Source organism: Oncorhynchus mykiss, chromosome 6 (genome assembly GCF_013265735.2).
Source record: "Oncorhynchus mykiss isolate Arlee chromosome 6, USDA_OmykA_1.1, whole genome shotgun sequence".
Lineage (NCBI taxonomy): Eukaryota > Metazoa > Chordata > Actinopteri > Salmoniformes > Salmonidae > Oncorhynchus > Oncorhynchus mykiss.
Window position 1 is genome coordinate 30,793,635 of NC_048570.1, and position 27,454 is coordinate 30,821,088.

General features: G+C 42.1%; 2 protein-coding genes across 9 annotated transcripts in view; both read right to left on the minus strand.

The window, feature by feature from the left end:
• LOC110525723 (GAS2-like protein 2B) overlaps positions 1-4,959 on the minus strand; it is a 40,185-nt gene extending 35,226 nt beyond the window's left edge. Inside the window, exons 1-2 of one of the 2 annotated variants that reach the window (XM_021606108.2) lie at positions 4,802-4,959; positions 919-1,891 (exon numbers count right to left, since the gene is read on the minus strand). In XM_021606108.2, coding sequence (XP_021461783.2) covers positions 919-1,602 — 684 coding nt within the window. In that variant the 5' untranslated portion in view covers positions 1,603-1,891; positions 4,802-4,959. Of the gene's footprint in view, positions 1-918; positions 1,892-2,568; positions 3,611-4,801 lie in introns of those variants that run through there. The other variant, XM_021606107.2, reaches the window with a different exon arrangement.
• A 4,035-nt stretch (positions 4,960-8,994) lies between these two features.
• On the minus strand, positions 8,995-26,985 carry LOC110525724 (RNA-binding protein EWS). Of its 7 annotated transcripts, none has more exons than XM_021606113.2 (17): positions 26,890-26,985; positions 20,172-20,208; positions 19,982-20,033; positions 19,691-19,820; positions 19,462-19,476; positions 18,806-19,001; positions 18,330-18,592; positions 18,021-18,186; positions 14,927-14,964; positions 14,281-14,313; positions 13,923-14,038; positions 13,031-13,160; positions 12,717-12,836; positions 11,061-11,193; positions 10,866-10,951; positions 9,475-9,718; positions 8,995-9,387 (listed from the first exon to the last, which is right to left on the minus strand). In XM_021606113.2, the coding sequence occupies exons 1-17, from the start codon at positions 26,903-26,905 to the stop codon at positions 9,351-9,353; spliced, it is 1,812 nt and encodes a 603-aa protein (XP_021461788.1). In that variant the 5' UTR covers positions 26,906-26,985; the 3' UTR covers positions 8,995-9,350. The 7 variants fall into 7 exon arrangements, with proteins under 7 accessions (XP_021461788.1, XP_021461789.1, XP_021461786.1 ...); XM_021606114.2 differs by having other exon boundaries at positions 18,330-18,589; positions 26,890-26,984; XM_021606111.2 differs by having other exon boundaries at positions 19,691-19,823; positions 26,890-26,982.
• Positions 26,986-27,454: the final 469 nt, after the last annotated feature.

Genomic DNA, 27,454 nt, shown 5'->3' on the forward strand with positions numbered 1-27,454 from the left:
GGATAACATTGTCCCCACTCGGCTCATCCGCACCAAAATATTAAACTCCTCTCCCCCTCATAACCCAAGCACATGTTCCACCAGCTAACCCCTGTCTGCCTGTTAGTCTCTCTGTCTCTAACGATGTCTCTCTCGTGCTCACACACACACTGGACGTTGAGGGGTAGAACACTGCTTTGCAGCCCAGGGGGAAACACTACACCCCACCTGAATGCAAATGGTAGCATCAAGTTATAAATGGATAATAGATTGTGTATAAAAGTGTAACGTCAGCATGTATCCATCTATGATAATACTTATCAAACAGCTGCACTGTTCCACATGAACAAATAACAAGGAGCAGTAGCTCCCCTGGCTGCCAACCACTTTGTAGAGGCAGGGGCTGAACTGACATTTCACCCTGGAGGAGTCCTTGAGAAATGTCACGAGATACCCACCTAACATTTTACAGCCTGTGAGTGAGAATTTGTGGAACACGCCGACACAGATCAGTAAGGCAGCGTCCACCTTGAACACACACAGGAGAACAGGGTGTAGTGACATCAACATGTCAGGGAGATGTGTTTTTCAAAGAGGGCCCTTCACTTCTGGCACAGTAATGTTTTTAACTCTGGGCGAGCATTTCTGTAGGTTAGGCCTACTTTCAACTGCTCCATGGGTTGCTTTGGCACCATGGAACACAACATAAATTGTTTATCTTGCACAAGGGCAGGGGAGGTCTTGTTTTAAGACATTTGGTTTATCTCATAACTTGTTTTTGGTCAATATGGGTGAATGTATTGAAGATGAAAACTTGCTGCATCCTAGGCCTACTGCACACTTATGGAAATGTAATGTTATGAGGGGATTGTGTGCAGTCCTTTCCCAAACAACATTTTAGGTATATCAGAAAATCAATACACCTGTGATGTTACTTACCAACTCATCTAAGTTTCTCATGTCACACAGCACCCTCTGTTTCTGTTGCCAATGTGCATAAGAGGCAGGCTCGGGTTCATCAACCACACTCTCCTTGCGAACAAAAGCCCTGCTTATTGGAAGTAGGCTTGGACTGGGCTCCCCCTGGTTCTCCTGGTCCCGGATCTCCTCCTCGATCTCCTCCTCCAGCTGGATCAGCATCGGGGCCAGCATGCCGAACTTGGCCCCGCGCCGCGCCACCTCCAGCAGGCACAGCACAAAGTTCTTCTCGTTGCATTTCTCCACTATGTCGTTGGTTTCGAACATCAGAACATCCTTGATCCAGAGCTCCTGACGACACCAGCCGATGAAATTGGATACATTATCCCGAGCCAAAAACGACCCCGGGACCACATTGCGTGACTGAAAAACCACATCCTTGGTTGGCATCCTCAATGACTGTGCAACCTCCGGGTACTCCATCTGGAAGTCCAGCGCTGCTCGATTCACATTGTTGGCATGCCGACAGAGGGCACAGCCAGTCTCCAGCCCTTCCATAAAGGTGTCTGCCGTTATATCCAGGTCATACAGCGTGTTAAACCACTCGGCCAAGTCCTCCTTCATGGCATACAGGTATTCCTCGCTGGACTTGAACGGTCGGATGCTTTTGGAAGCAGCAGACTGGATGTTACTCTGATCAGCCATATTGTCGTGATATGTATCAATGCAGGCTAGTCCTACTTAATAATTCCCGGTTGTCTCATTGCATAAGCGCTCCAAAAGCATATGGAGCAGAGCAAAATAACCCGTAGACGCACCCATGACAAGCGGGCATATGCGGTATCTCAATCGAGGTCCTTGAAGGAATACTTTGTATTGTTAAAACATATTGACATCATGCGAGGCAGCCGTGGCGCGTGGATGCGTTTTCCGGATGTCTGTGTGGTTCCCATTTCCTTTAATGAGCGCATCTCTATTTCTCACGGAGTTCCAACTGCGGGAGAGGAAGAAAAACGTATGGTTAGCTACAGATGGATACACACCCAACGCATAAATCCTCCAGGTATCCTTGACCTCCTATGTCTGTGAATAGACAATGAGTCGCGATAATCATGTTGCTGGTTTGCATGGATGGCCAAATCACGTCTTCGCAGTATCCCTCAATAGAATGACCCTCAGCACTGACCAGTGGCAGGCTTCACAGTTCACTTGCCGTGTAACAGTCTCCCTAGCTCCCATTTTGCACCGCCTCCTGTCCTGAACTGCTCTAGTTTAGACAGGTTGAGCGATTCAGTGGCATATCCCATTATGTACATGGGAGAAAAAAAGCGTAACCCGGTACTTACCGCCTGATAATTTAATATCGTAATTAAACACGTATAGCAATTGCTAGAGAACAAACAGTTGACCCGCGAACCACTAGTTCACGTGCCAAGAAAAAAACATGACAGCGCTAGAATAAATTAAAATGTGATAAACAGGTGGCTGGATTAGCCAAGCAGCCAGGGTTTTAAAATGCACATCATACACCGCCAAGAAAATACCATCATTCATCGATAGGATTTCAAATCGTGGTAATGACCGCACCGGGTGTGTGAATATGACCGATATTTTCTATATAACTAACAACTTTTCACAAAGCAATAATTAGCACATTTAATTCTTACCTACCTTTGAAAATTGAATGTTTTGTCAAGAACGGACCGTTTTTCGATCAGACTCATTCAGTAAAACAAATCGAAACCAGACCCACGAACAAAAGCTGTAATAGACTACAATTTGAATGAGTTCAAAAGTGTAAGACACAAGTCGTTTTAAATCAACCCTCGCTTGTAGGCTATTTTTTCATTGTCGTCTTCAACGCCAAGTTACTTTCCTCCCAGGACACTGGGCAATAAAAAATGGGAGGCGAGTCCATTTCCTCGGGTTTGAAAAAGCAGACAACAAACGTCAGGGAAACGTTATTAGCATGTCAACAGGCAGCCCACATGTTCGAAGTGCGTCAAATTCAAGCATAACCATTTTAACATAGGAAAAAGATGTCCAATTACTAATAGCTTATTGAAATCACTCCAAAGGAATCAAATGAATATTACAATGTAACGATGCAGCATTGAGAGATAGCAACAGTTACACTACTTCAATTTGCAACAATGTAGGCTACGAATGTTGCATATTGGGCTGTGATATATATGGATTGCGGGAGCAATTATAGGTATGTTTTTTTTCCTGTGTGTACTGTGTATAATTGAAAACCGAATGTAAAACCGGGTGAGGAGAACGAAGTGTTGGGGAACCAGAGAGGAAGAGGCTAAGCGAGAAGGATAACTGGGCACAAAATCTGTCTTCTCCAGGAGGTGGCGTTTTTTTGGTCACCGAACGAGGAGTTTTTGTATGGAGTTCAATGAGAGTGTCGAATTTGGTTCACAAAACAGATTGCTTATTTGATCGAATAGATGTTTCGGATTGATTAGGTTGTTACGAGTTTACTGATTTAAGTAGGACATGTGACATCCCGGCAACTTTGAAAAAAACACTTTAGGCCTATATCGGTTGTGCCAGTTGTCACTAGTTACCACAGCCACAAAGTCATAAACCCCGCTCGTTTCTACAATTCATCTTCTTAAAATTTAATTTTAAATCTAACCTTACTACTAACCTTATGCCTAACCCTAAATTAAAACCAGAAAGCAAATGTTTGTTTTCATGAATGTTTACGATATAGCCAATTTTGACTTTGTGGCTGCGGTGACTCTCATTGGCTACAATGGTCCCGACCTGATCTTGCCTCCTACCGACTGCCTTCCATTTTTGAAGAAATGTATTTTAATTGTTAGTGGCCACCAGAGTAGGCCCGGTTTCCCAAAGGCATTTTAAGGTACGTTCGTCGTTAGAACCTTCATAGGAGCGTCGTTAAATATCCGAGCTATTTGCCAAAACCATCGTTACTAAACTTGCTATTCAAAACGGTCGTTATTTAACGACTGCACCAGACCACTCGTAGAACAGCTAAGTAGCCTACGTCTTTAATGATTCTTCGCCCTTCCGCGTCACTTTATACACAGAATATCTCCACTAAACACAAAATTAAGGTGTGTCTTTATGTGACCATTTCTTTGCTGACAAGCGAAGGATAGTTTTTTAATTAACCTAACAAACAAAGGATATATTTTTATTTAACTAGGCAAGTCAGTTAATAACAAATTCTTATTTACAATGACGGCTACCAGAAGTCAAAATGCCTCATACGGGGGCTGGGATTAAAAAATAAAATATAGGACTAAACACACATCACGACAAGAGAGACCTAAAACAACAACACAGCATTGCAGCAACACAACATGGAAAGCAGCACAAAACCTGGTACAAACATTATTGGGCACAGACAACAGCACAAAACGCAAGAAGGAAGAGACAACAATAAATCACGCGAAGCAGCTACAACTGTCTGTAAGTGTCCATAATGAAGAGATGGAAATACAACGGTCCAGTTTGAGTATTTTTTTGCAGCTCGTTCCAGTCACTAATATAATAGGCTAAATAATAAGATGAATACAGTAAAGGCTACATAGACCTAAATATTTTAACGATATTGAACTCAATTTAATGGTAATAAAATTGTTTTACTTCGCTATTTGTCTCCTGTCGTCAGAAATGTTTGCCTCGATATAGCATATTTTATGATATTTAACATGTGCGCAATGATGTGTCTATTCTTGATTTTGTGCATTATTACTGGCTAAGCATTAGCCGCCTCAATATTTGTAGCCATAGGTGAAACAATACATGATCAAAAGTACATCTCATTGCAAAATCCTGGGCATTCATTTGCTGCTATAACACAGTCGCCACTCTTCTGTGAAGGATTTCCACTAGATGTTGGAATATTGCTGACGGGACTTACTTCCATTCAGCCACAAAGGCATTAGTGAGGTTGGGAACGGATGTTGGGCAATGAAGCCGGGCCATAGTCGGCATTCCAATTCATCCCGATGGGGTTGAGATCAGTGCTCTGTGCAGGCCAGTCAAGTTCTTCCACACTGATCTCAACAAACCATTTCTGTATGAACCTCGGTTTGCGCACAGGGGCATTGCCATGCTGAAACAAGAAAGGGCCTTCCCCAAACTGTTGCCACAAAGTTGCAAGCACAGAGTAATCTATAATGTCATTGTATGCTGTAGCGTTAAGATGTCCCTTCTCTGGAACTAAGGGGCCTAGCCCGAACCATGAAAAACAGCCCCGGACCATTATTCCTCCTCCACCACCAAACGTTACAGTTGGCACTATGCATTGGGGCAGGTAGCGTTCTCCTGGCATCCGCCAAAGCCAGATTAGTCCGTCAGACTGCCAGATATGGTGAAGTGTGATTCATCACTCCAGAGAACGCATTTCCACTGCTCCAGAGTCCAATGGCGGTGAGCTTTACATTACTCCAGCCGATGCTTGGCATTGTGCATGGTGATCTTAGGCTTGTCTATGGCTGCTCGGCCAATGAAACCCATTTCATGAAGCTCCCGATGAACAGTTATTGTGCTGACGTTGCTTCCAGAGGCTGTTTGGAACTCGGTAGTGAGTGTTGCAACCGAAGACATACGATTTTTACACGCTACGTGCTTCAGCACTCGGCGGTCCCGTTCTGCGAGTTTGTGTGGCATTACCCCTTCGTGGCTGAGCTGTTGTTGCTCTTAGACATTTCCACTTCCCAATAACAACACTTACAATTGACTGTGGCAACTCTAGCAGGGCCGAAATTTGACTAACTGACTTGTTGGAAAGGTGGCATCCAATGACTGTGCCAAATTGAAAGTCACTGAGCTCTTCAGTAAGGCCATTCTATTGCCAATGTTTTCTATGGAGATCTCATGGCTGTGTGCTCGATTTTATACACTTGTCAGCAACGGGTGTGGCTGAAATAGCCGAATCCACTAATTTGAAGGGGTGTCCACATACTTTTGTATATGTAGTGTAACTCTCTAGGAGCAGATCTTCTAATGTTTTTTCTAATCATTTTTTGAAAGGCACAATTGGAAAGAGAGAAGGCTGATCCGAGAGCAGTGCTGCTTCTTTCGATCCTATCAGTATTGACACTTCTCAACGACTCACTTAGCGAACCTCTCTGCGTAGTGTTTTGGGATACGCGTGTTAACATCTCCGGCCGTTGTTAAGAAAGTTGCATCGTTAAAACATCGTATGCCTAAATTCCATCCCTAAAGGAAAACCGGGCACGGGTCAATATAATGGATCATCTGTGGGGGAACTCCAATCTACCAGCAAGGTTGGGGCGTAAAGGATTACATGTAAAGGATTACAAAAACGGTAACTGTAATCCGTTACATTAACAGCAAAAATATCAGATCACCGATACTTTTGAAAAACTAGATTACTTCGAAGATTACTTTTAAATTCAGATGTTAGTGGAAAAAAATCTTTGACACTTCTGTTTTCTCAATGACATTCAAATTTTAAAAAGGCGAAAGTTTAAATTTGTTCCACCTGAGCGAGTCTGACCACAAATCAGAGACCACCACTATGATGACACACCAAATGTGTTTGATGGATCGCGGGAAAAGATCAGGAATAGGCTTTTGTTGGCTACAGTCCAAGTAATGTCTTCCAATGGTGCAACTGCTGTCGGCATCCAAATATTATGCCATTTGATTTAAGACTTGGAGGTAAGGATGACAGTAGTGGTGTAGTCTACGGCGATACGGATATCACTTATTGATATCTACATAGCGCATTGATGTGAATCACACTGCTGCTCTCTCATTTAGCTATTTGTACTTTACGGATTGTGGTTGTTGTGGGTGGCTGTTCAAAAATTCTAAATGTGTATTTGAACCTAATAATAGTTGAATTCAAGAAGTTCAAGCTGCCTATCAGTCATTGTTTTTGAAACCAGTGGACAGCCAGTAAAAAATGCGCTCTTGCAACAGCTGCGTAGTTCGGATCCAAGCCTATGGAATGAGTGTGGCTTTTATTGCTCAATTTAATTCATGCTGATTAAAAAATATATCCATAGGCCTAATGGACACATGCTCAAACGTGCACGCTTTTATAGACTTAAAAGGGCAATCTGTAGTTGCTACTTTTTGGGGGGGATTTATAAATTATATATACAGTACCAGTCAAGTTTGGACACCTACTCATTCAAGGGTTTTTCTTTATTTTTACTATTTTCTACGTTGTAGAATAATAGTGAAGACATCAAAACTATGAAATAACACATAAGGAATCATGTAGTAACCAAAAAAAGTGTTAAACCAAATATGTTTTATATTCTTCAAGGTAACAACCCTTTGCCTTGATGACAGTTTTGTACACTCTTGGCAAAGCATGCCATTCCATGAGCACAGCATTTATTTTTCAACTTGAATCAATGAGCCCAATCAATCCTCCATGACAACAAAATCATAAACAGAGTAGGGCTGGCTAATAAATCCTTTGTTTTGGGGTCATGCTCAGGTGAAACAATTTGGCTAATCTATACTTCCAAGGGGTATAACATTTATTGGAATTCTGATAAGACTTTGGTTTTTAATGTAAAGATATAATTTAATCTTATATGTAGTAGAAAGCCATGGGTTAGAAGAAGCCTACATAACCAACCCATAAAGTAAAATTTAACATCCATATATGGCCAGCTATGTAAACTTTAACATTGATTTATCCTGCAACAGATGAAGTTCAATTGGTAACATTGTCTTCTAATGCCCCGAAAGGGGAAAGTAATCTAAAAGTAAATGTAATCAGATCACATTACTGATTACAATGACAGGTAACATTTAGAAAGTAACCTACCCAACCGTGTCTACTAGTGATGTAATCCTTCCCTCAAACAAGCATATGTGCACATCCCGTTAATGCAGGGGAGATTAGTGAGAATATCCTTTTTATGGGTCAGACCCAAGTGTCAGGGCAGGACGAATTTGCTTCCCAACAAGAAGTGACACTTAAAAAAAAGATTATAGGTCACTCTTTGTCAATATGAAATAGATAAGCCTAGTAGTTACCTCTAGTCTGGAATACAAGCAAACTTGATTCTCTGCTAACTCCAGTTTTTACAGGCCAGGCCAGACGAGCACTGTCTGAAACAACAGTTGCCCCATGCTTGGCTCAGCACATGCTCTGCATGCGATTTCAATATGGAAAAAGGAAGGCCTTGTTTTGATGGGAAAAATACTTTTTTCTTTGAGATAGAGATGTGTTGGTTGAGAATTTTTTGAACTGGGATAAATATTTTTTTCTGTGTCAGACAACTCGCACAGTGATCTGTTCCCCAGCATGAGCAACTGGATACCAGTCCTCAAGGAACTCGGAAGCGTGAGCTGTGACCGGACTTCACCCACACAGAACATAGGGCTTTAAAAGGAAGTTAGAAGTTTAGGCTGGAGCATGTACTTTTCTCTGGATCACAACACTTTACCACAGCACAATAAATGCACCCTGACTGTGCGGTCAGTGATTACAGGCAGACAAACATAAAACTGGATTATAAATAACTGACCCAACTGGTATATTTAAACAAAGCCAATCAATTCATTTTCATTGGGAAGAGAAGGGTGATTATCAAAGGACTCAGATCACTGTGGACATATGCTGAACAGATGCAAATGTGGTATCAGTCAGACAGGGGTGGCTGACATCTGTGGTTAATAACATCCATTGTTTCTTGATTGGATTGGGAGGTTTCTCAAAGTTGAAAAGAAAATGCAAAGACATCAAGGCAATTCTGTAAAGCAAAGCCTGAAAGCAGTTGATCTTCATTCTTACTGGTAAATGTGCAGTTTAGTTGTCAAACTCGTTCCACAAAGCATTATTGAAAGTGTGTTCATTGACTATATGATTGCAATACAACATGAAGACAAATCCTCTATGACAGCTGATGTATCTTCAACAGTTGTTGGTCAAACAGATATCATGCCAGCATTCTTTCAAAGCTGCATATTACAGCGCCTCCTTGTTGACAATTCTGAAAGAGAAAATTGCTGTAGAGCTGTACAATTCCTACTTTTCCCACCATTTGAGAACCAAGATGAAGACAAATGCAAAAAGTCAACCATTCATGATGCCTCATAACAGCAATGGATCTGAACTTCTTTTAGCATCAAATCAGGGTGGACATTTTATTTTCAAAATTGTTTATCATTACACAGCTATGGGAAGGAGAAGCAATTACAATTAAAAAAGAAGTGTCATGTTTTACAATAAACTGTCAAAATCAGTCTGTACATCTAAGAAATGCAAAAAATAAACTTGCACAAGTCAAAATAACTGAACCAAGGGTAAATAAAACTATAAAAAAAACTAAACGTTTAACTACGAGTTGAATGAAACTGCACCAGAGTATTTCAAAAGCAGTTCTATAACCATTAATAAAAACGGAATCATAAATTAATTTCATTTTAAAAATCAAATCCTGCACTAAATGGAAAATTCAAATTGCTGTCTTTCAGTAGGGTCGGTCCCTGCGTTCCTGGCGATGGTCCCTATGAGAGAGGAAAAGCAGTAATTTAGTGCCCAACAAACATAGTAATACATGAGTATGATGAAAGCAGTCCAACATGTTCCTTTACCTCATATCCATCTTGCCTGGGGGCCCCCCCATTCCTCCTCTCCCCATTCCTCTTCCTCGGTCCATAGGCGGTCCTCCCCTGCTAGACCCTCGGAATCCCCCTCGGTCCATTCCACCACGTCCCCTGAATCCACCGCCACGGTCACCTCCCCATCCTCCACGGAAGCCTCCAGGCCCTCCTGGCCCGCCACGGTCCATCCCTCTGCCCCCACGCATCCCCATGCCACCCCTGCCTCGCTCACCACCTGAACAAAATCAAACAAGACCCAGTTAAGCTTGCCACCAGACTATCGTAGACATGCACATGTTAACAGGAAGGGAAACAAGATTAAACGTAGTATTCCCAGTGCACACAGAGCAAGCCCCTCCAACACCAAAGCTTTCAATTACAGTAAACAGACTGATAAACATGGATGGTTTCATGTTTCCCCAGAGTTGACACTAATCTATACTGAACAAAAATAAACATGCAACAATTTAAGCTTTTACTGAGTTACATTTCATCAATAAATTGAAATAAATTAAATGAGCCCTAATCTATGGACTTCACATGACTGGGCAGGGGTGCAGCCATGGGTGCCCACCCACTGGGGATACCAGTCAATCAGAATGAGTTTTCCCCACAAAAGGCAAAAGGGATTTATTACAGACAAATACTCCTCAGCAACCCACCCCCCCCGTAGTTGATCCCACTGGTGGAGAAGCCGAAAGTGGAGGTCCTGGGCTGGCGTGGTTACACGTGGTCTGCGGTTTTGAGGCCGGTTAGACGCACTGCCAAAGTCTCTAAAACGACGTTGGAGGCAGCGTATGGTAGAGAAATTAACATTCAATTCTCAAGCAACAGCTCTGGTGGACATTCCTGCAGTCAACATGCCAATTGCAAGCTTCCTCAAAACTCGAGACATCTGTGGCATTATGTTGTGTGACAAAACTGCACATTTTAAAGGGGCCCTTTATTGTTCCACAGCACAAGGTGCACCTGTGTCCTGATCATGCTGTTTAATCAGCTTCTTGAAATGCCACACCTGTCAGATGGATGGATTATCTTGGCAAAGGAGAAATGCAAACTAACAGGTAAACACATTTGAGAGAAATAAACATTTTGTGCGTATGGAACATTTCTGGGACTTATTTTAGCTCGTGAAACATGGGAACACTTTACATGTTGCGTTTATTTTTGTTCAATTTAGTACAGCTGCTAAGCATTGACCCTGAAGTCTAGGTGTTAAACCTGTTTGATTTGGCTGTGTTACATTGCAAACATTAAGATATGTGAAACAGGGAAGGTAATTCAGCCCCTGTTGCTCAAATAACACAAATTGTTATAATGGTTCCTGTCTACAGTTGAACCAGGCCCTAACAATAGTGCTGCTGTGCCAGTGACCGCTGTACCTGAAGGGGGCCCAAAGCCCTCTGGTTTGGGAGCTTTGCACTGGTTACACTCCATCCTCCAGGAAAAGTTCTGGTTGCCACAGCCCCTGAGAAGGACAACCATTCAGTGATATACACAAAAACCACTACCTGTACTGTAAAGTTCATTAAAAAAAAAAATGGGAAAGGGTAAACTCTTTCTTGAGAGGTCCTTACTGGTTGGGGCACTCCCAGTCTCCAGCTCTCTGCTGCATGTTGCCACCTGGGCCACCTGGCCCACCTCTGCCCATACCATGTGGTCCTCCTCGTGGGACAAAACCTCCACGCTCTCCTCCACGGCCCATCATGCCTGATAACACACACCAGGGGTTGTTTCAATAGTTCATTATATTGCCATGGCAAATGTGCGGCAGCTATATATACTGAACAAAAATATAAAGACGCAACATGTAAAGTGTTGGTCCCATGTTTCATGAGTTGAAATAAAATATCTTAGAAATGTTCCATACGCACAAAAAGTTTCCCAAAAATTTGTTTGCATCCATGTTAGTGAGCATTTCTCCGTTGCCAAGATAATCCATCGAACTGAAAGGTGTGTCCTACCAATAAACTGATTAAACAACATGATCATTACACAGGTGCACCTTGCACTGGGGGGAAAAAAAGTCCACTAAAATGCGCATTTGTGTCACACAACAAAGTGCCACAGATGTCTCAAGTTGAGGGGGCTTGCTGACTGCAGGAATATCCACCAGAGCTGTTACCAGATAATTGAATGTTAATTTCTCTGTCATTGGAGAATTTGGCAGTACGTCCAACCGGCATCACAACCGCAGACCACGTGTAACCATGCCAGTCGTAGGACTTCCACATCTGGCTTCATCGGCGGGATCATCGGAGACCAGCCACCCGGACAGCTGATGATCCTTTGGGTTTGCACAACCGAAAAAGTTCTGCACAAAAGGTCAGAAACCATCTCAGGGATGCTCATCTGCATGCTCATCGTCCTCACCAGGGCCTTGACCTGACTGCAGTTCGGCATCTTAACCGACTTCAGTGCGCTCACCGGCACGCTGGAGAAGTGTGCTCTTCACAGATGAATCATAGTTTCAATTCTACAGATGGCAGACAGCGGTGTATGGCGTTGTGTGGGCTAGCGGTTTTCTGATGTCAACAGGGTGCCCCATAGTGGCGGTGGGGTTACGGTATGGGCAGGCATAATCTACGGACAATGAACAAAAATGCATTATATCGATGGCAATTTGAATGCACAGACATACTGTGATGAGATCCTGAGGCCCATTGTTGTGCCATCACCTCATGTTTCAGCATCATAATGCACGGCCCCATGTCGCAAGGATCTGTACATAATTCCTGGAAGCTGAAAATGTACCAGTTCTTCCATGGCCTGTATACTCACCAGACATGTCACCCATTGAGCATGTTTGGGACGCTCTGGATCGACACGTACGACAGCGTGTACCAGTTCCAGTTCCCACCAATATCCAGCAACTTCACACAACCATTGAAGAGGAGTGGGACAACATTCCACAACCAACAGCCTGATCAACTCTATGCGATGGAGATGTGTTACGCTGCATGAGGAAAATGGTGTTCACACCAGATACTGACTGGTCTTCTGATCCATGCCCCTACCTTTTTTATAAAGACATCTGTGACCAACTACTGCATATCTGTATTCCCAGTCATGTGAAATCCATATATTAGGGCCTAATTTATTTATTTAAATTTACCAATTTCCTAATATGAACTGTACCTCAGTAAAATCTTTGAAATTGTTGCATGTTGCATTTACATTTCTGTTCAGTGTATTTTCAGTTTTGAACAAATAAACAGTTGACTTAAATATACCTCCAGGTCCTCCACGGCCCATCATGTCACCCCTCATGGACATGCCCCCTCTCATTCCACCCATCATGGGCTTACGGCGAGCCATGGACACCTTCAGCCTCCTGCCCTGGTACTCTTTCCCTGTTGAGGTCATAAACAGAATGTAACAGGAATACAGAGAAATGGAGAGAAAAGGCAAGAGTTAATGGTCATTACTAGTATTCTAAAGTACATTTCAGTGCACATCAACATGTCCTGATATGCATTCATTTGGATGGTTCAAGGGTAGAATCAGAGTAGGCTGATGCAGGTTAAAAAGGGCCAGTATGACATACCATCAAATAACTCTACAGCAGCTTTGGCAAAGGAGGGCTCCTCGTAGGACAGTGTGGCGTCTCCCTTGGGCTTCCCGGAATCATTGTCTGTGTAGATGTTGATGGCAGGCTTGCCCAACCTCCGGTTCATCTGAACAAAAGAGGAATTCATCACTCAAAAGTCAACCTACCTCACCATTAACACTTATCTGCTGTTGCCATTCTTTTTGAGAACATTTTTTAGAGCATTCATTATCTGTTCAGTCATCTAATTAAATGAGAACAAGACAACAAAAACGCTGGCTATACATACATTGAACAAAAATATAAAACACATGTAAAGTGTTGGTCCCATGTTTCAGGAGCTGAAATAAAATAATCCAGAAACTTTTGTGCACAAATTGGTTTACATCCCCATTAGTGATCATTTCCCCTTTTCCAAGATAATCCATCCACCTGACAGGTGTGGCATATCAAGAAGTTGATTAAACAGCATGATCATTACACAGGTACACCTTGCACTGTGGACAATAAAAGTCCACTAAACTGTGCAGTTTTGTCACAACACAATGCCACAGAGGGAGCGTGCAATTGGCATGCTGACTGCAGGAATGTCCAACAGCTGTTGCCAGAAAATGTTGTGTTAATTTCTCTACCATAAGCCGCCTCCAATGTCTGCAGTACGTTGGATGCATTTCTGTATTCCCAGTCATGTGAAATCCATAGACTAGGGCCTAATTAATTTATTTTAAATTGACAGATTTCCTTATATGAACTGTAACTCAGTAAAATCTTTTAAATTGTTGTATGTTGCACTTATATATTTTTTTCAGTGTACATAGGCATGTTTTGGAAGAGACAAATACAACTTAATGTGTGTCTAAGTTGAGGTATTTAGATTGAGTGTCCTCACCCTGATGGGTCCAGGGTCTTTGAAGAAGATAGCCATCTCCTCCAGAGTGGCGTTCTCTGTGAGTCCTGTGATGTAGATGGTGCTGTTCTCAGAGTCATCCTGCTCCTCAGGGCGCCCTGAACAGAGAGAACTACTATTCAAAAAAACTGACAGGAAACACTACAGCTACACTTCCACTACACTGTCCTTATTCATCTCAGATTCATAAGCCATTAAGCCAAGAAGTTGGACCAAGATCAACGAAACAAAGCCTTTCAGGCAAATACAAACCAGTAAGATAAACGTTCAAAGGTTAGCAATTGATCCGTCAATGCTTCTGATCTATGATACAAGTGTTGGTCATTTAGTATCTGCTTACCCATGTTACGCACTGCCCCGTTGTTCATGGGTCCTGTTTGCCATCAGGCGAGGGGGAAAAAAAGTGCCAAAGTCAGTTTGTGTCACTCAAGTCCTCTGCTAAACTGCTGAAGAGTATTTGAAGTGATAACACAAGACACAGTCCTCCAGAACACAGATGTCAGACGTTTTTGAAAATATATTGATCATGATGTAAATAAAAACCTCAGACCCGTTTGTATAAAAATGTGTGCCATAAGAAAATGTCCTAAGAAACCACATAATATTAACCCCCAAAAATACCAGGGGTTTGGCTCCATGAAATTGTAAATGCAAAACCATTTCTCAAAACTGACATTTCTTGGCAGCAGTCATTTGTCATTAATATGTCATTGTGAAATAAGAGTACCTTGCTCTTCAAGGTTACCTTAGGCAGTGAGTGATATAAACCAGAGTAAAAAGTACCCCTTTCCAAACAGATGTCTCAGACATTTAAACTGGACCCCCTTCTATTTCCATCCATTCTAATAGCCACCTATATATTTGGCTACCCCCCAAAAAAACGCTGCACACACCAACGTAAGGGCTTAGGTAAATGCTCTGCGCGTACATGCTCTAGTAGGTAAAGGTCTGGAGTGGACAAGCCAGTGTAATACTCGTTAACTTACCACCGGGCTTATTGAAGCCACCTCTGTCTCCAGCGACGCTATGGGGGAATAAATGGAGATATGAAGGCGATTTCCCTTTTAACAGCCACTTCCATGCATGGAGCCCCATGGCTCGTTTGGGGAGGTTGAAGGAAACAGTTCTGACTAGTTCATTTAACAACCCCCCAACATGCCTACACAGTCTATGCAATCCAGTTAATGGGAATGAAGGAATTAACAGCAACTATATGGCATCATTCCTTTACTAGAAGGATTCTTAATGACAGCATTTGATAGCAGATACTGGCTAGTTTGGAGCTAGCTGAGGGGTGTTAAATCTCTACCTTTGGGGAAATATGGGACAGAATCCCAGGAATTTGTTACAAAGGAAACCTTTTTTAGATGCATTCCATATGCAGTTTAATAATGACTAGCCTGGAGATACTATACTGACAAGAGAACTTACAGATACAGTTAAATACGTGGAAAGCTAGTGCATTATGTCCAATTTACAGTTGAAGCAAATGCCTATAGCAGTTAAAACAAATGGTTGACGTTGTCAAATGCAATGCATCTGAAATATTAAACAAAAAACAGGTGATTACAGTCACCTTTGAAATTAAAACCAAAAACACACCATCCATATACATTATTTTACAAAAACATGAATTGAAGTTAAAACAATTCTAATAAATACAGAATTTAAACTTGACCATGTTACAATGTTCACCAAGGTAAAAGTAATGATTTTACTATACAAATTTAATTATCATTTTAAAGAGTTTCCCAGCATGCTTTAGACAGCACCATCCTCATCTCTTGGATTTAAGGCAGAACCCAAATCTCTGTGGTTTAACCCCTTCGGTTGTTTAAGCTGCCGGCTCTGTATTGAGTACAGGTACTTTATAGAATATAGATGGGTTTACATGGCTCTCACTGTTACCTGTAGCGTAAATGTGACAAAGCATGTTAAAAAGGTGTTCATTTGATTAAACAAAACATTTGTAATCCAAACCACATTTTAAAAACTAAAACACATAAGGGGCTGGTTTCCCCAGACACAGATGAAGCGTAGTCCAAAGACTAAAAAGCATTCTGTGCATTATTTTTAGTCCAGGACTAGGCTTACCCTGGGAAACCGGACCCAAAACATTTTGCCCTAAAAGCTATAATGTATAAAGAAGTAAAACAGGAGTTACATATGAATGCCAAATTATATATTTTTTCCTTTACCCTTTTTCGTAGTATCCAATTGGTAGTTAGTCTTGTCTCATCGCTGCAACTCCCGCACGGACTCGGGAGAGGCAAAAGCCGAGAGCCGTGCGTCCTCCGAAACACAACCCAACCAAGCCGCACTGCTTCTTGACACAATGCCGCTTAACCCAGAAGCCAGCCGCACCAATGTATCGGAGGAAACACCGTACACCTGGCGACCAGTGTCAACATGCACTGTGCCTGGCCCGTCACATGAGTCGCTAGTGAGCGATGGGACAAGGACACCCCTGCCGGCCAAACCCTCCCCTAACCCGGACGACGCTGGGCCAATTGTGCGCCGCCCCATGGGTCTCCCAGTCGCGGCCGGCTGCGACAGAGCCTGGACTCGAACCCAGAATCTCTAGTGGCACAGCTAGCACCACGATACAAGGCCTTAGACCACTGCACCACTCGGGAGGCCCATGCCACATTTCTTGACTACTTTAAGCAATGTTAACAGAGAAATAAAGGCCACTTTCAACTTGAAAATATGACAAAATCAAAAATCAATTGAGGTTAAGAAATGTGACAAGTGTCATGTAATTAATAAAAGATTGTGCTGTAGACAAAGGTGGAATTATTCACTTTGATCCTCTCTTTAGGGAAAGCACATAGCAATGTACTGAATAATATTAATATAATACAAGCCTAGAGCAAAACATAATAGAACATATGAGTCTGGTGTGACCTAGTGAACATGCGCCAATTCTTTATTATTTTTTTCTTGTTCCAGGGATATTACCTTCAGCTGTCTGATACTCAATGGGATCAACCTCACCTCAAACTCTACAATGAAAACATAGCTGCCATCATAATGCCCAGGTTGCCAGTTTAGTACCAATAACCTACAAGGGGGATAACCTTAGTTCTGCATGGATGTATCCCGTAGAAATGTACGTTATCGGTTTTCCAGGGAAAAACTAAATCCCAAATGTGCATTAACCTCAACTTAGTATGCAATTAAACTCCTTGGTATAGGCAATCAATATGTCTTGCTTATTAAACAAACTAAAGTCATTTTAGAAGATCTGCCCCTGGGGGTCATGAGCCAAAAAGGGCCCCCGAAATATTGTCCAAAATTAGCTAATTGGACAGAAAGGGGCACACCTCCAAACACCAATGAGAAAAAGCTTGTCTTGTATTGCAAAGGTTTGTTAGCTTAAAACTAAGGATTTTGTGGTTTCAAGATGTAAGTAATCGATATGACAACACAAGCCAAAATTTGAGGTAAATTAGTTAGCAACTAAACTCCCATAGTGTATACTCCCAAATACCTTCTGGGTCAGCTTTTTAAAAAGAAAATCAGAGTTAGATTAAATAGGTACATTTTTATACCATATTAAAATGTATTTAACCTCACAGCAATCATTTAAAAAGGTGCGGTGTGCCCACCAAATCATTGAAACCTGCAGCAGTAACCCTGAAGCCTTGTAAATAGATGGACAATAATCAATGCTATAGATTATATACACCTGTAAAGCTGTGGTACAGCAAAAAGGGATGTCTGATTGAATAGTTTACAACTCCAGCTTTCTGTTCACAAATGTCAGTCCCAGCTCTTTGTTTCATGAAATCATATTCCTTCTTACCTTTGGCCACTGTATGGCAGGGCTAAGAGTTTGTACCCACAAATAGGGGGTCCCTTCATGATACTTTTTGTAGGCATTAGATATTTGATCCTACACAAAGTAAACAGTGACTTTCCCCACTAATAAAAGAGATGTCTATTTTACCTTTGTAGGGTTATAACTTGACCCAATTAATGTTTAAGGGGAACTTCAAACTCAGCCCTGCTCAGCCTGGCCGCAGCACCTGCAAGAATGGATGGAAGTTATGTTGAGCAATAAGGAGAGTGACTTACCCCATGCCTCCACGGCCCATGCCCCCACGTCCCCTGCCACCGTGCATCATGCCGCCCCTGTCATAGCCATCCCTGGGTGGCCCACGGCTCTCCCCTGCCCCTGGGAACCTAGCAGGGTCAGAGCCAGAGTAGCCAGAGCTGCCTCTGCCCTCCTGTCCATAGTTATCTACAGAATAACATGAGGATTAGCGGAAATGCCCTTGTGTGAAAATGAATGAACATCAACATGACTAAGATTATAACTAGCAGGTAGGCCTATTGCAATGCTTGTGTGTGTGTTAAAATAACAGGGGAGACCACTAGTCTTACTGTAATGGCTTGACTGGTTGTAACCACTTTGAGGCCCACTTTGTTGTCCATACTGGCTGCCTGCAGGCTGCCCGTAGGAACCTGAGGCCTGAGGAGGGTAGGCCGCGGCAGGGGCCTGTTGCTGCTGAGGTGGGGGCTGCTGCTGCTGGTACCCACTCTGCTGCTGCCCATAGCTTCCCTGCTGGGCCTGGTACCCACTCTGCTGCGCGGCATATCCCCCTGGTTGGGAGTAGCTGCTCTGGCTGTAGCCAGCTGGCTGGCTGCTGGCATTATAACTGAAGTGGTTAGGGACGGGCAGGGACTGAATAGGTCATAAAGAGTGCTCCACAACTATAAGTTTCTTATGGGTTGACAGCTGCAACTTGTCTTCCACTGCGTACAAGCTAAAATCAAGAAACATCAACAAAATAGTGTAACATTCACTGCATCACTACCACCATTACACCCGTGTCCTAATGTGAGACTAGTTAGCCTACCTCGGAGGTGCAGTGGAAGCAGCCTGCTGGCTGTAGCCAGCGTAGGCAGACTGGGCTGCATAGCCTGGCTGGGAGCCATAGGAGGGCTGAGAGGCAGCGGGAGCAGCAGCAGGAGCACTCTCATATCCACTGGCTCCATAGCCCGCGGCAGGCTGGGAGTAGCCATGGGCACTGGGCTGGGCAGCAGGGTACCCAGCTGTGGTCAAACAGGAGATGGTTTAATTGAAGAAGGTGTAGATAGATCATTCCAGGTACAACCCGGTTAGGATTTTAGATCACATTATAACCACTCTGGACTTCTACAACCTGACAGAGCAGCACTGATGAAGAATATTAAATGGCACATAAGAATACCATTGTGTTATTAAAAGTGTGTTAGAATTAGTGTTAGATATCGGTAGATGAATACCATTCTGAAGGATCTATAGTCTTATATTAGTAAGATGTCTTTTACAGTCATGATGCAGGAGGAATAAATAGTGTCAAATAAATCTCTCTTCTCCAGGGTTCAACTAGTCTACTCACAATACTATAGTCTACTACACACGATGTGAAATATATTACATGGATCTATCCAGCCAGCCATTGAACACTTTGTATAGACTTAGCCTAAGTGGCATGAAATGGATAGAGATGAAAAGTAATCTGTGTCGAACCTGTTTTATTCCCAGCTGTAACATGAAAGCAAGAGGAGAGAAGGTTCACAGTTCAAAAATGGTGACTTGGGTTGAAAATGGTCCTTTAAGGCACTCAAAGCACATTTGCAGTAATATAAATACAGGATTGACATTACATGTGGTCAATTGTTAGAGGCATTATGGACAATTCTCATTCCATTCCACCAAAATTACTTTTGGCCTATCATTTGATCAGTTTGAAACTGACCTGGTGCTGGTTGCCCATAGGAGGAACCATACTGCTGCGCATAGCCGCCAGCAGAGGGTGCTGCCTGAGAGTATCCGGTCTCAGCTGCAGCAGGCTGGGCGTAGGACCCATATCCTTGCTGGCTATAACCCTGCTGAAATACAAAATATTATTTTATAGACCGATAGATAATGACAAGTCCTGTGCTTCAGTTCAAACTGTATGCAAACATGGAATGAGGTCAATGCAGTATTGTGGGTCTCTGCAGGTATGTGTCATTCATAAATGGCCGTGTCTAAATATAAAACTCACCTGGGCAGATTGTCCATAGCCCTGTGAGGGCTGTGCAGCATAGGAGCCATACCTGCAGGGACACAAGATCAATCATTCATCTCGTTTCTGTAGATCATAATTAATTGTGTCAAATAACACAAACACCCATTCCTCTGGATTCATTAGAACACTTCTTAGTAGCACACAACTTGCATGTAGAAAGACTTACCCCTGCTGGGCACCGGCCTGGTTGTAGGAACTGTAATCTGTAAAAGAAAATGACAAAAGAAATTACTAGTCTAACATTCAACAACAGTTCTACAGGCTAGTACAGTATCAAAATCCACTTTGGACTCATGAGAAGAAACTACTCATGTTCACTGGGCAATAATCTTGTGTAGACCCTCGGCAGTGCCAACCAGGCCAGGCCACACAATGGAAAATCTTTCAAGTTCAACAGTCCTTGAAAAGAGACAAAGCATTCCTGCTATTCAACTCTAGCAAGGACTGACTGGTGATAGTTGTTTGCCGTTGTTATGTTGTGGGGGCCATCACGCCTTTGCTTGCGGTAGTTGGCTAGCTAGCTACCTTTATTTAAACTATCTACACAAATTGGCCAACAAAGAAACAAAAATGTGGCTAGATTAGCAGGGCTGTACGGAAAGGCATACACTAGCACAAACAGAGACCCTATTAAATTACTAGAGGAGCTATATCATGAAACCTCAAAGTCCCAGAATGGGGAGAAAACAGCAGCAGATGAAAGGTTAAAACAACGGCATACTAATATCCCATAACTCTTTGCAACAGTGGGACCAGCTATGCTGGTTAGCAATGGCGCTGATTCCAGATTTGGAACAATGCCGTCTTAACCTGTATTTTTTGACCAGACCCATGTTGAAGATGGAAAAATTAAGACAACGGTGTCACAATAATGCAGAGGTTCTACCACTGAATCAACTACGGGACCAGCTCAAGCATTGTAGCTAACTCTGCCTAGGTAAAAGGCAAGTGGTCTGAAGCAGATCATAAGGTTGGTGAGAAAAAAAAAAAGCATTTTAAGCTAAAGCCAGAAAAACGACAACTGCCTGCTAGCTAACGTTTAGGTTGAAGATTATAAGGTTAAGACAACAGGGTTACAATATTCCATAACCCTTTGCAATTCAAGGGACCAGCGTCGCTAGTAGTAATTTTTACGCACACAGAGTATCAATCAAAAGTTTGGACACCTACACATTCAAGGGGTTTTTTTCTCATAAAAAATGACTTTCTACATTGCAGAATAATAGTGAAGACATCAAAACAATGAACAAATATGGAAATCTAAATATATTTTAGATTCTTCAAATAGCCCCCCTTTGCCTTGATGACAGCGCTGCACACTCTTGGCATTCTTTCAATCAGCTTCATGGGGTAGTCACCTGGAATGCATTTCAATTAAAAGGTGTGCCTTCTTCAAAGTTAAGTTGCGGAATTTCTTTCCTTAAGGCATTTGAGTCAATCAGTTGTGCTGTGACATGGTAGGGGTGGTATACAGAAGATAGCCCTATTTGGTAAAAGACCATCCATATTATGGCAAGAACAGCTTAAATAAGCAAAGAGAAACAGTCCATCATTACTTCAAGACATGAAGGCCAGTCCAACCGGAAAACGTCAAGCACTTTGAAAGTTTCTTCAAGTGCCGTCGCAAAAAGCATCAAGCACTATGAAACTGGCTCTCATGAGGACCACCACAGGAAAGGAAGACCCAGAGTTAGCTCTGCTGCAGAGGATAAGTTCATTGGAGTTACCAGCCTCAGAAATTGCAGCCCAAATAAATGATTCAGAGTTCAAGCAACAGACATCTCAACATCAACTGTTCAAAGGAGACTGCATGAATCAGGCCTTCGTGGTCAAATTGCTGCAAAGAAACCACTACTAAAGAACACCAATAATAAGAAGAGACACTTGCTCAGGCCAAGAAACACAAGCAATGGACAACAGACCGGTGGATATCTGTTCTTTGGTCTGATGAGTCCAAATTAGAGGTTGACCGATTAATCGGAATGGCTGTTTTTTTAACAATCGTAAATCGGTATTTTTGGACACCGATTTGGCCAATTTTTTTTCTTACATCTTTATTTAACTAGGCAAGTCAGTTAAGAACACATTCTTATTTTCAATGAAGGCCTAGGAATGGTGGGTTAACTGCCTTGTTCAGGGGCAAAGCAACATATTTTTACCTTGTCAGCTTGGGGATTTGTTTTTGCAACCTTCCGGTTACTAGTCCAATGCTCTAACCACCTGCCTTACATTGCACTCCACGAGGAGCCTGCATGGCAGGCTGATTACCTGTTGCACGAGGGCAGCAAGAAGCCAAGGTAAGTTGCTAGCTAGCATTAAACTTCTTATAAAAAACAATCTTAACATAATCACTAGGTAACTACACATGGTTGATATTACTAGTTTATCTAGCGTGTCCTGCGTTGCATATAATCAATGCGGTGCCTGTTAATTTCTCATTGAATCACAGCCTACTTCGCCAAACGGGTGAATAATCGGTATCGGCGGTAAAATCATACTCGGTCGACCTCTAGTCCAAATTTGAGTTTTTTGGTTCCAACCAGTGTCTTTATGAGACGCAGTGTAGGTGAACGGATTATCTCTGCATGGGTGGTTCCCACCGAGAAGCATGGAGGAAATGGTGTATTGGTGTGGGGTGCTTTGCTGGTGACACCATCAGTGATTTATTTAGAATATAATGCACACTTAACAAGCATGGCTACCAGAGCATTTTGCTGCGATACGCCATCCCATCTGGTTTGCGCTTAGTGGGACTATCATTTGTTTTTCAACAGGACAATGACCCAAAACACAACTCCAGTTGGTGTAAGGGCTATTTGACCAAGGAGAGTGATGGAGGCCAGGTCATCTGATGCAGCACTCCGCAATCACCCGACCTCAACCCAATTTAGATGGTTTGGAATGAGTTGGACCGCGAAGGAAAAGAAGCCAACACGTGCTCAGCATGTGGGAACTCCTTCAAGACTGATGGAAAAGCATTCCTCTTGAAGCTGGTTGAGAGAATGCCAAGAGTGTGCAAAGCTGTCATCAAGGTAAAGTGTGGCTACTTTGAACAACCTCAAATATAAAATATATTTTGATTTGTTTCACACTTTTGGCAAACACCAAGCGGGCTGTCATGCCTTTTACTGAGTGGCTTCCGTTTGGCCACTCTACCATAAAGGCCTGCTTGGTGGAGAGCTGCAGAGATGGTTGTCCTTCTGGAAGTTTCTCCCATCTCCACAGAGGAACTCTAGAGCTCTGTCAGAGTGACCATTGGGTTCTCTGTCACCTCCCTGACCAAGGCCCTTCTCCACCGATTGCTCAGTTTGTCCAGGTGGCCAGCTCTATGAATAGTCTTGGTGATTCCAAACATCTTCCATTTAAGAATGATGGAGACCACTGTGTTCTTGGGGACCTTTAATGCTGCAGACATTTTTTGGTACCCTTAACCAGATCTGTGCCTCGACACAATCCTGTTTCGTAGCACTGCGGACAATTCCTTCAACCTCATGGCTTGATTTTTACTCTGACATGCACTGTCAACTATGGGACCTTATATAAACAGGTGTGTGCCTTTCCAAATAATGTCCAATCATTTGAATTTACCACAGATGGACTCCAATAAAGTTGTAGAAACATCTCAAGGATGATATATTGAAACAGGATGCACATGAGCACAATTTCAAGTCTCATAGCAAAGGGTCTGAATAGTTATGTAAATAAGGTATTTTGCAAATGTGTTTGCTTTGTCATTATGAGGTTGTGCGTATTTCGAGGGAACTTTTTCTTATATCCATTTTAGAATAACGCTGTGACGTAACAAAATGTGTAAAAGCTCAAAGGGTATGAATACTTTCCAAATGCAATGCATGTGTTTATATTTGGGATGCACGATATATCGGTGAACATATCGAAATCGGCCGATATGAGCTAAAAAAGCCAACATCGGTATTGGCCTGATATCTAGTTTAACGCTGATGTTAAAAACCAATGTCAAAAGCTACCGTGCATACCTATATAACGTAGGTACAGGACGTAATGACGCCAAATAAAATGATGTGCTACACGTGCAACAGCATTCCTAACCTAGCCCACAATGTCTGCTGTGTGGATCGAGCAGTCAACAAGTCGAGCAGTCATTTGAAAGAGTAAGAAAATTTCAGCGAAACAACTCAAAGGCGAAATCCATTAAAGCCAAGATAATGGAATTCATTGCCCTTGACAATCAACCGTTCTCTGTCGTGGATGTTGGCTTTTGCCGACTGGTCGAGCACCAGTGCACACTACCAAGTGCGCTATTTTTCAGATGTTGCCCTACTGGGGATACACAGTAATAGCATCACTGCTATTAGCTTCACGACCCGTTTGGGTCTTTGCGTGTAAAAAAAAAAATACAGTAGTACTGTCAAAGCTGTACAAAAAGTCTGCAAACAAGCAAACACCGGCCACGAACGATGGGTTTACAATACCGCGTAGGTAATAAAGCATGATTTGTTTGACCACAACTTCTGGGGTAGCTAGCTTTAGCTTGGTACCTAGCTAGCAACAATACAACAAGCCTGAAAACGATGAACAGTAGAAACTGCAGTCATTTTCATTATTCTTAGCAATTATTTAGGAATCCTTGTAAGTAAGTATTAGCTAGGTAACTGAACTTCAGTTCATGAAAATAAATGGCTAGCCAGCTACTTAACCCTGTTGCCCAAAGCTAACGTTATAAGCAGCCAGCTAGCTTCATCTGGCTAGTGACGCTCGATCAGACCGGGTTATTTGTTGTGAAGCTGGACACAATAAGGATTATTGGATAAGGATTAGTTAGCTAGCTAACTATATAGCTATTGAAACAGATGTTTTGCTGTGTTTTAGGGGAAGAACTACATTGTTTTCATCCATGAGCTAGCCAGCTTCTTTTTTTTTTTAATGACAAGCACAACTTTACCAGCATCATAGCATACGTATTGATGAATGGTTGACATATGAAATACGAGTGATAGCATAATCAATGTGCAATTGTGTAAAATATGTATGAACGCGTTAAATTATTATTTGACGTGAAGTCATATTCAGGTCCTGATTGGTCAACAGTGTTATTTGGCGTGTATCTTTGACACGCAAAGATCGAAACGGCGCTCCATAGAAATCCTGGTTGAGAATGAAACTGAACAACGAAACAGCACAGCAAGTAAATGAAATAGGTTCTGATTATGTTTTAGTGGTAATGGGGAAATACGTAAATGGCAACAAAAAACTATATATATATATATATATATATATATATATATATATATATATATATATATATATATATATATATATATATATATATATATATATATATATATATATAACCTCCTGTACTCCAGATACAAACAATGACTACATCTCATCTGCCCAGACCCACATGCTCACAACCATCCTTAGTGCCTGCATTATTGTTTGCTACTTGGCCTTAAATTGTACCTATTTGTTTTCCTTGGTCTCCCATGCTATTTCAATAATAAATAACTTGATTTTTTCATCGTGTCAATGATGGCAGATTGATTTGACTTCCACATTTGTTTTTATTAACACACGTTTTTTTCAAGATGAGTGAGAAGAGAATCATCCAGCCAATTGGCTACCTCTACATTGTAATACTTCTGACAGCCAACTTTCTAGCCCGCCCACAAATTCATAGAATTCCCAGAAAGTATGGATTATTGAGTCAATACTTTTACACTTAAGAGATGACTGTAGAATTTCTGGATTTGGTCTCTTGTATAATACATTCTAACATTAATTTATACTGGATTAATCATACATTTTTGTTAATTAATTTAGTTAGTTATGCACCAAATTTCCCTCCATCTTGTGCAAACATCAGTTCTTTTAAAGTCTTGGTTGTAAAAGTTTAAAAAATGTAAAATTCTAAGGGCGCTAACATTAGTAGTTATCAATGGCGCATGCCAGGAAGTAAAAGCAGGAAGTGTACACTTCAATCGGTGCTGCGATTTTTTAAAGTCAACTCCCATCTGACATTACAAAAAATAAATTCCATTGCATGAGACGCATCTGTTAGCATAATTTAAATGTACATTCTACGTTAACAAGGCAATCCAGTCGATAGGACATTCCAAATTATTTTGGAAATTGCATCAAAATTACCAGCCGCCATTGCGAGCGTACCCATGAGTTGACCAGTCAAATATCCTGGGTTAGAGTTTCCAATCCTGTTTTACTCACTTCATTTCTATGGTCCTATCATCAACTGATTTCACAGTGTGTGGAGCGACTGAATCGTTTGAATACAATGTTAGCAGTTAATTTGAAACATTATGGATTAATTAATCTACAGCTGGCTAACTAACGTTAGCTAACAAAGATACAGTGCAGATAACATTACATTCTTAAAAATGCAAGATTTCACACAATCATATATATGAGAAACAATGGTTGACTAAGTTCCTGACCAAAATGGCTGACCTTTAGAGCATCATAAGAGTCGTGTCGGTCCTAGAATTCAAATTCGGCAGATGCACGTGTGTGGTCAGAGTTTGTGCCCCTCGGCCCGGCATCATGGCTAGCTGGGCCTACTGCCCTAGATTCTACATTAGCCAACGTCAACTAACGAAGTAAACTCGTTCATTCACCATTCTCCGGCTGGCCGATTAAACTCAACCCAATGATTTAAATCGAAGAGTTTCGTAAACTAGGCCAACGTTGGCAAACGCAACGCGTTAGCTAACTAGCTAGCTACCGGCTACTGAACATATATAAACGTTCGCATTATACGTACATATTAGATTAAAACACATACATTTGATGTAACTATTGATAAATATGCAAATGTATTTACATGGTCGATAATATCTAAAGGATTCATGCAAAATGACACAATTAAATAGACCGAGAACGAAACCCACCAGGTGCTGACGCCATCTTCGTTTCGTCTGATGTTAGCGCATGCGCGTAAACGGGTGGATGGATAAATTTGTGCTGCGTTGAAAAAAAACGGGGAACTCCGGAAAAAAAACGAGCTCCGAATTGGAAAAATCGATTTGAATCGTCGTCCAACTCAGAATTCCAACTCGGGAACTCGGGCTTCTTTCTAGAGGTCCGACTTTCCGACCTGAAGACAACTGACTTCGTGATTTGACCTCGTGTATTTTTTCCGAGTTCGCAGTTGTTTTGAACGCGGCATCTTTCTCGAGCACCGACTTTCCAACCAGAATATCACTGAAGGCATGACCTCGTATTTTTCTTCATTGGAACGTTTCAGTTCAATTTGATGCTGCTGACATTACATTCCAGCCAGGCTCAGTTTAGGCCCAGGTGGACGGATCCCAGGGTGCCGATATAGTCTAAAAGCAGATATGAAGAATTTGATATTACCCCTGAATAGGGGTATTTCTACTTACACATCATCATCTGCTAATTATCACCCCCGTGTTAATTTGCTAAACTGTAATTACTTCGCTACTATGGCCT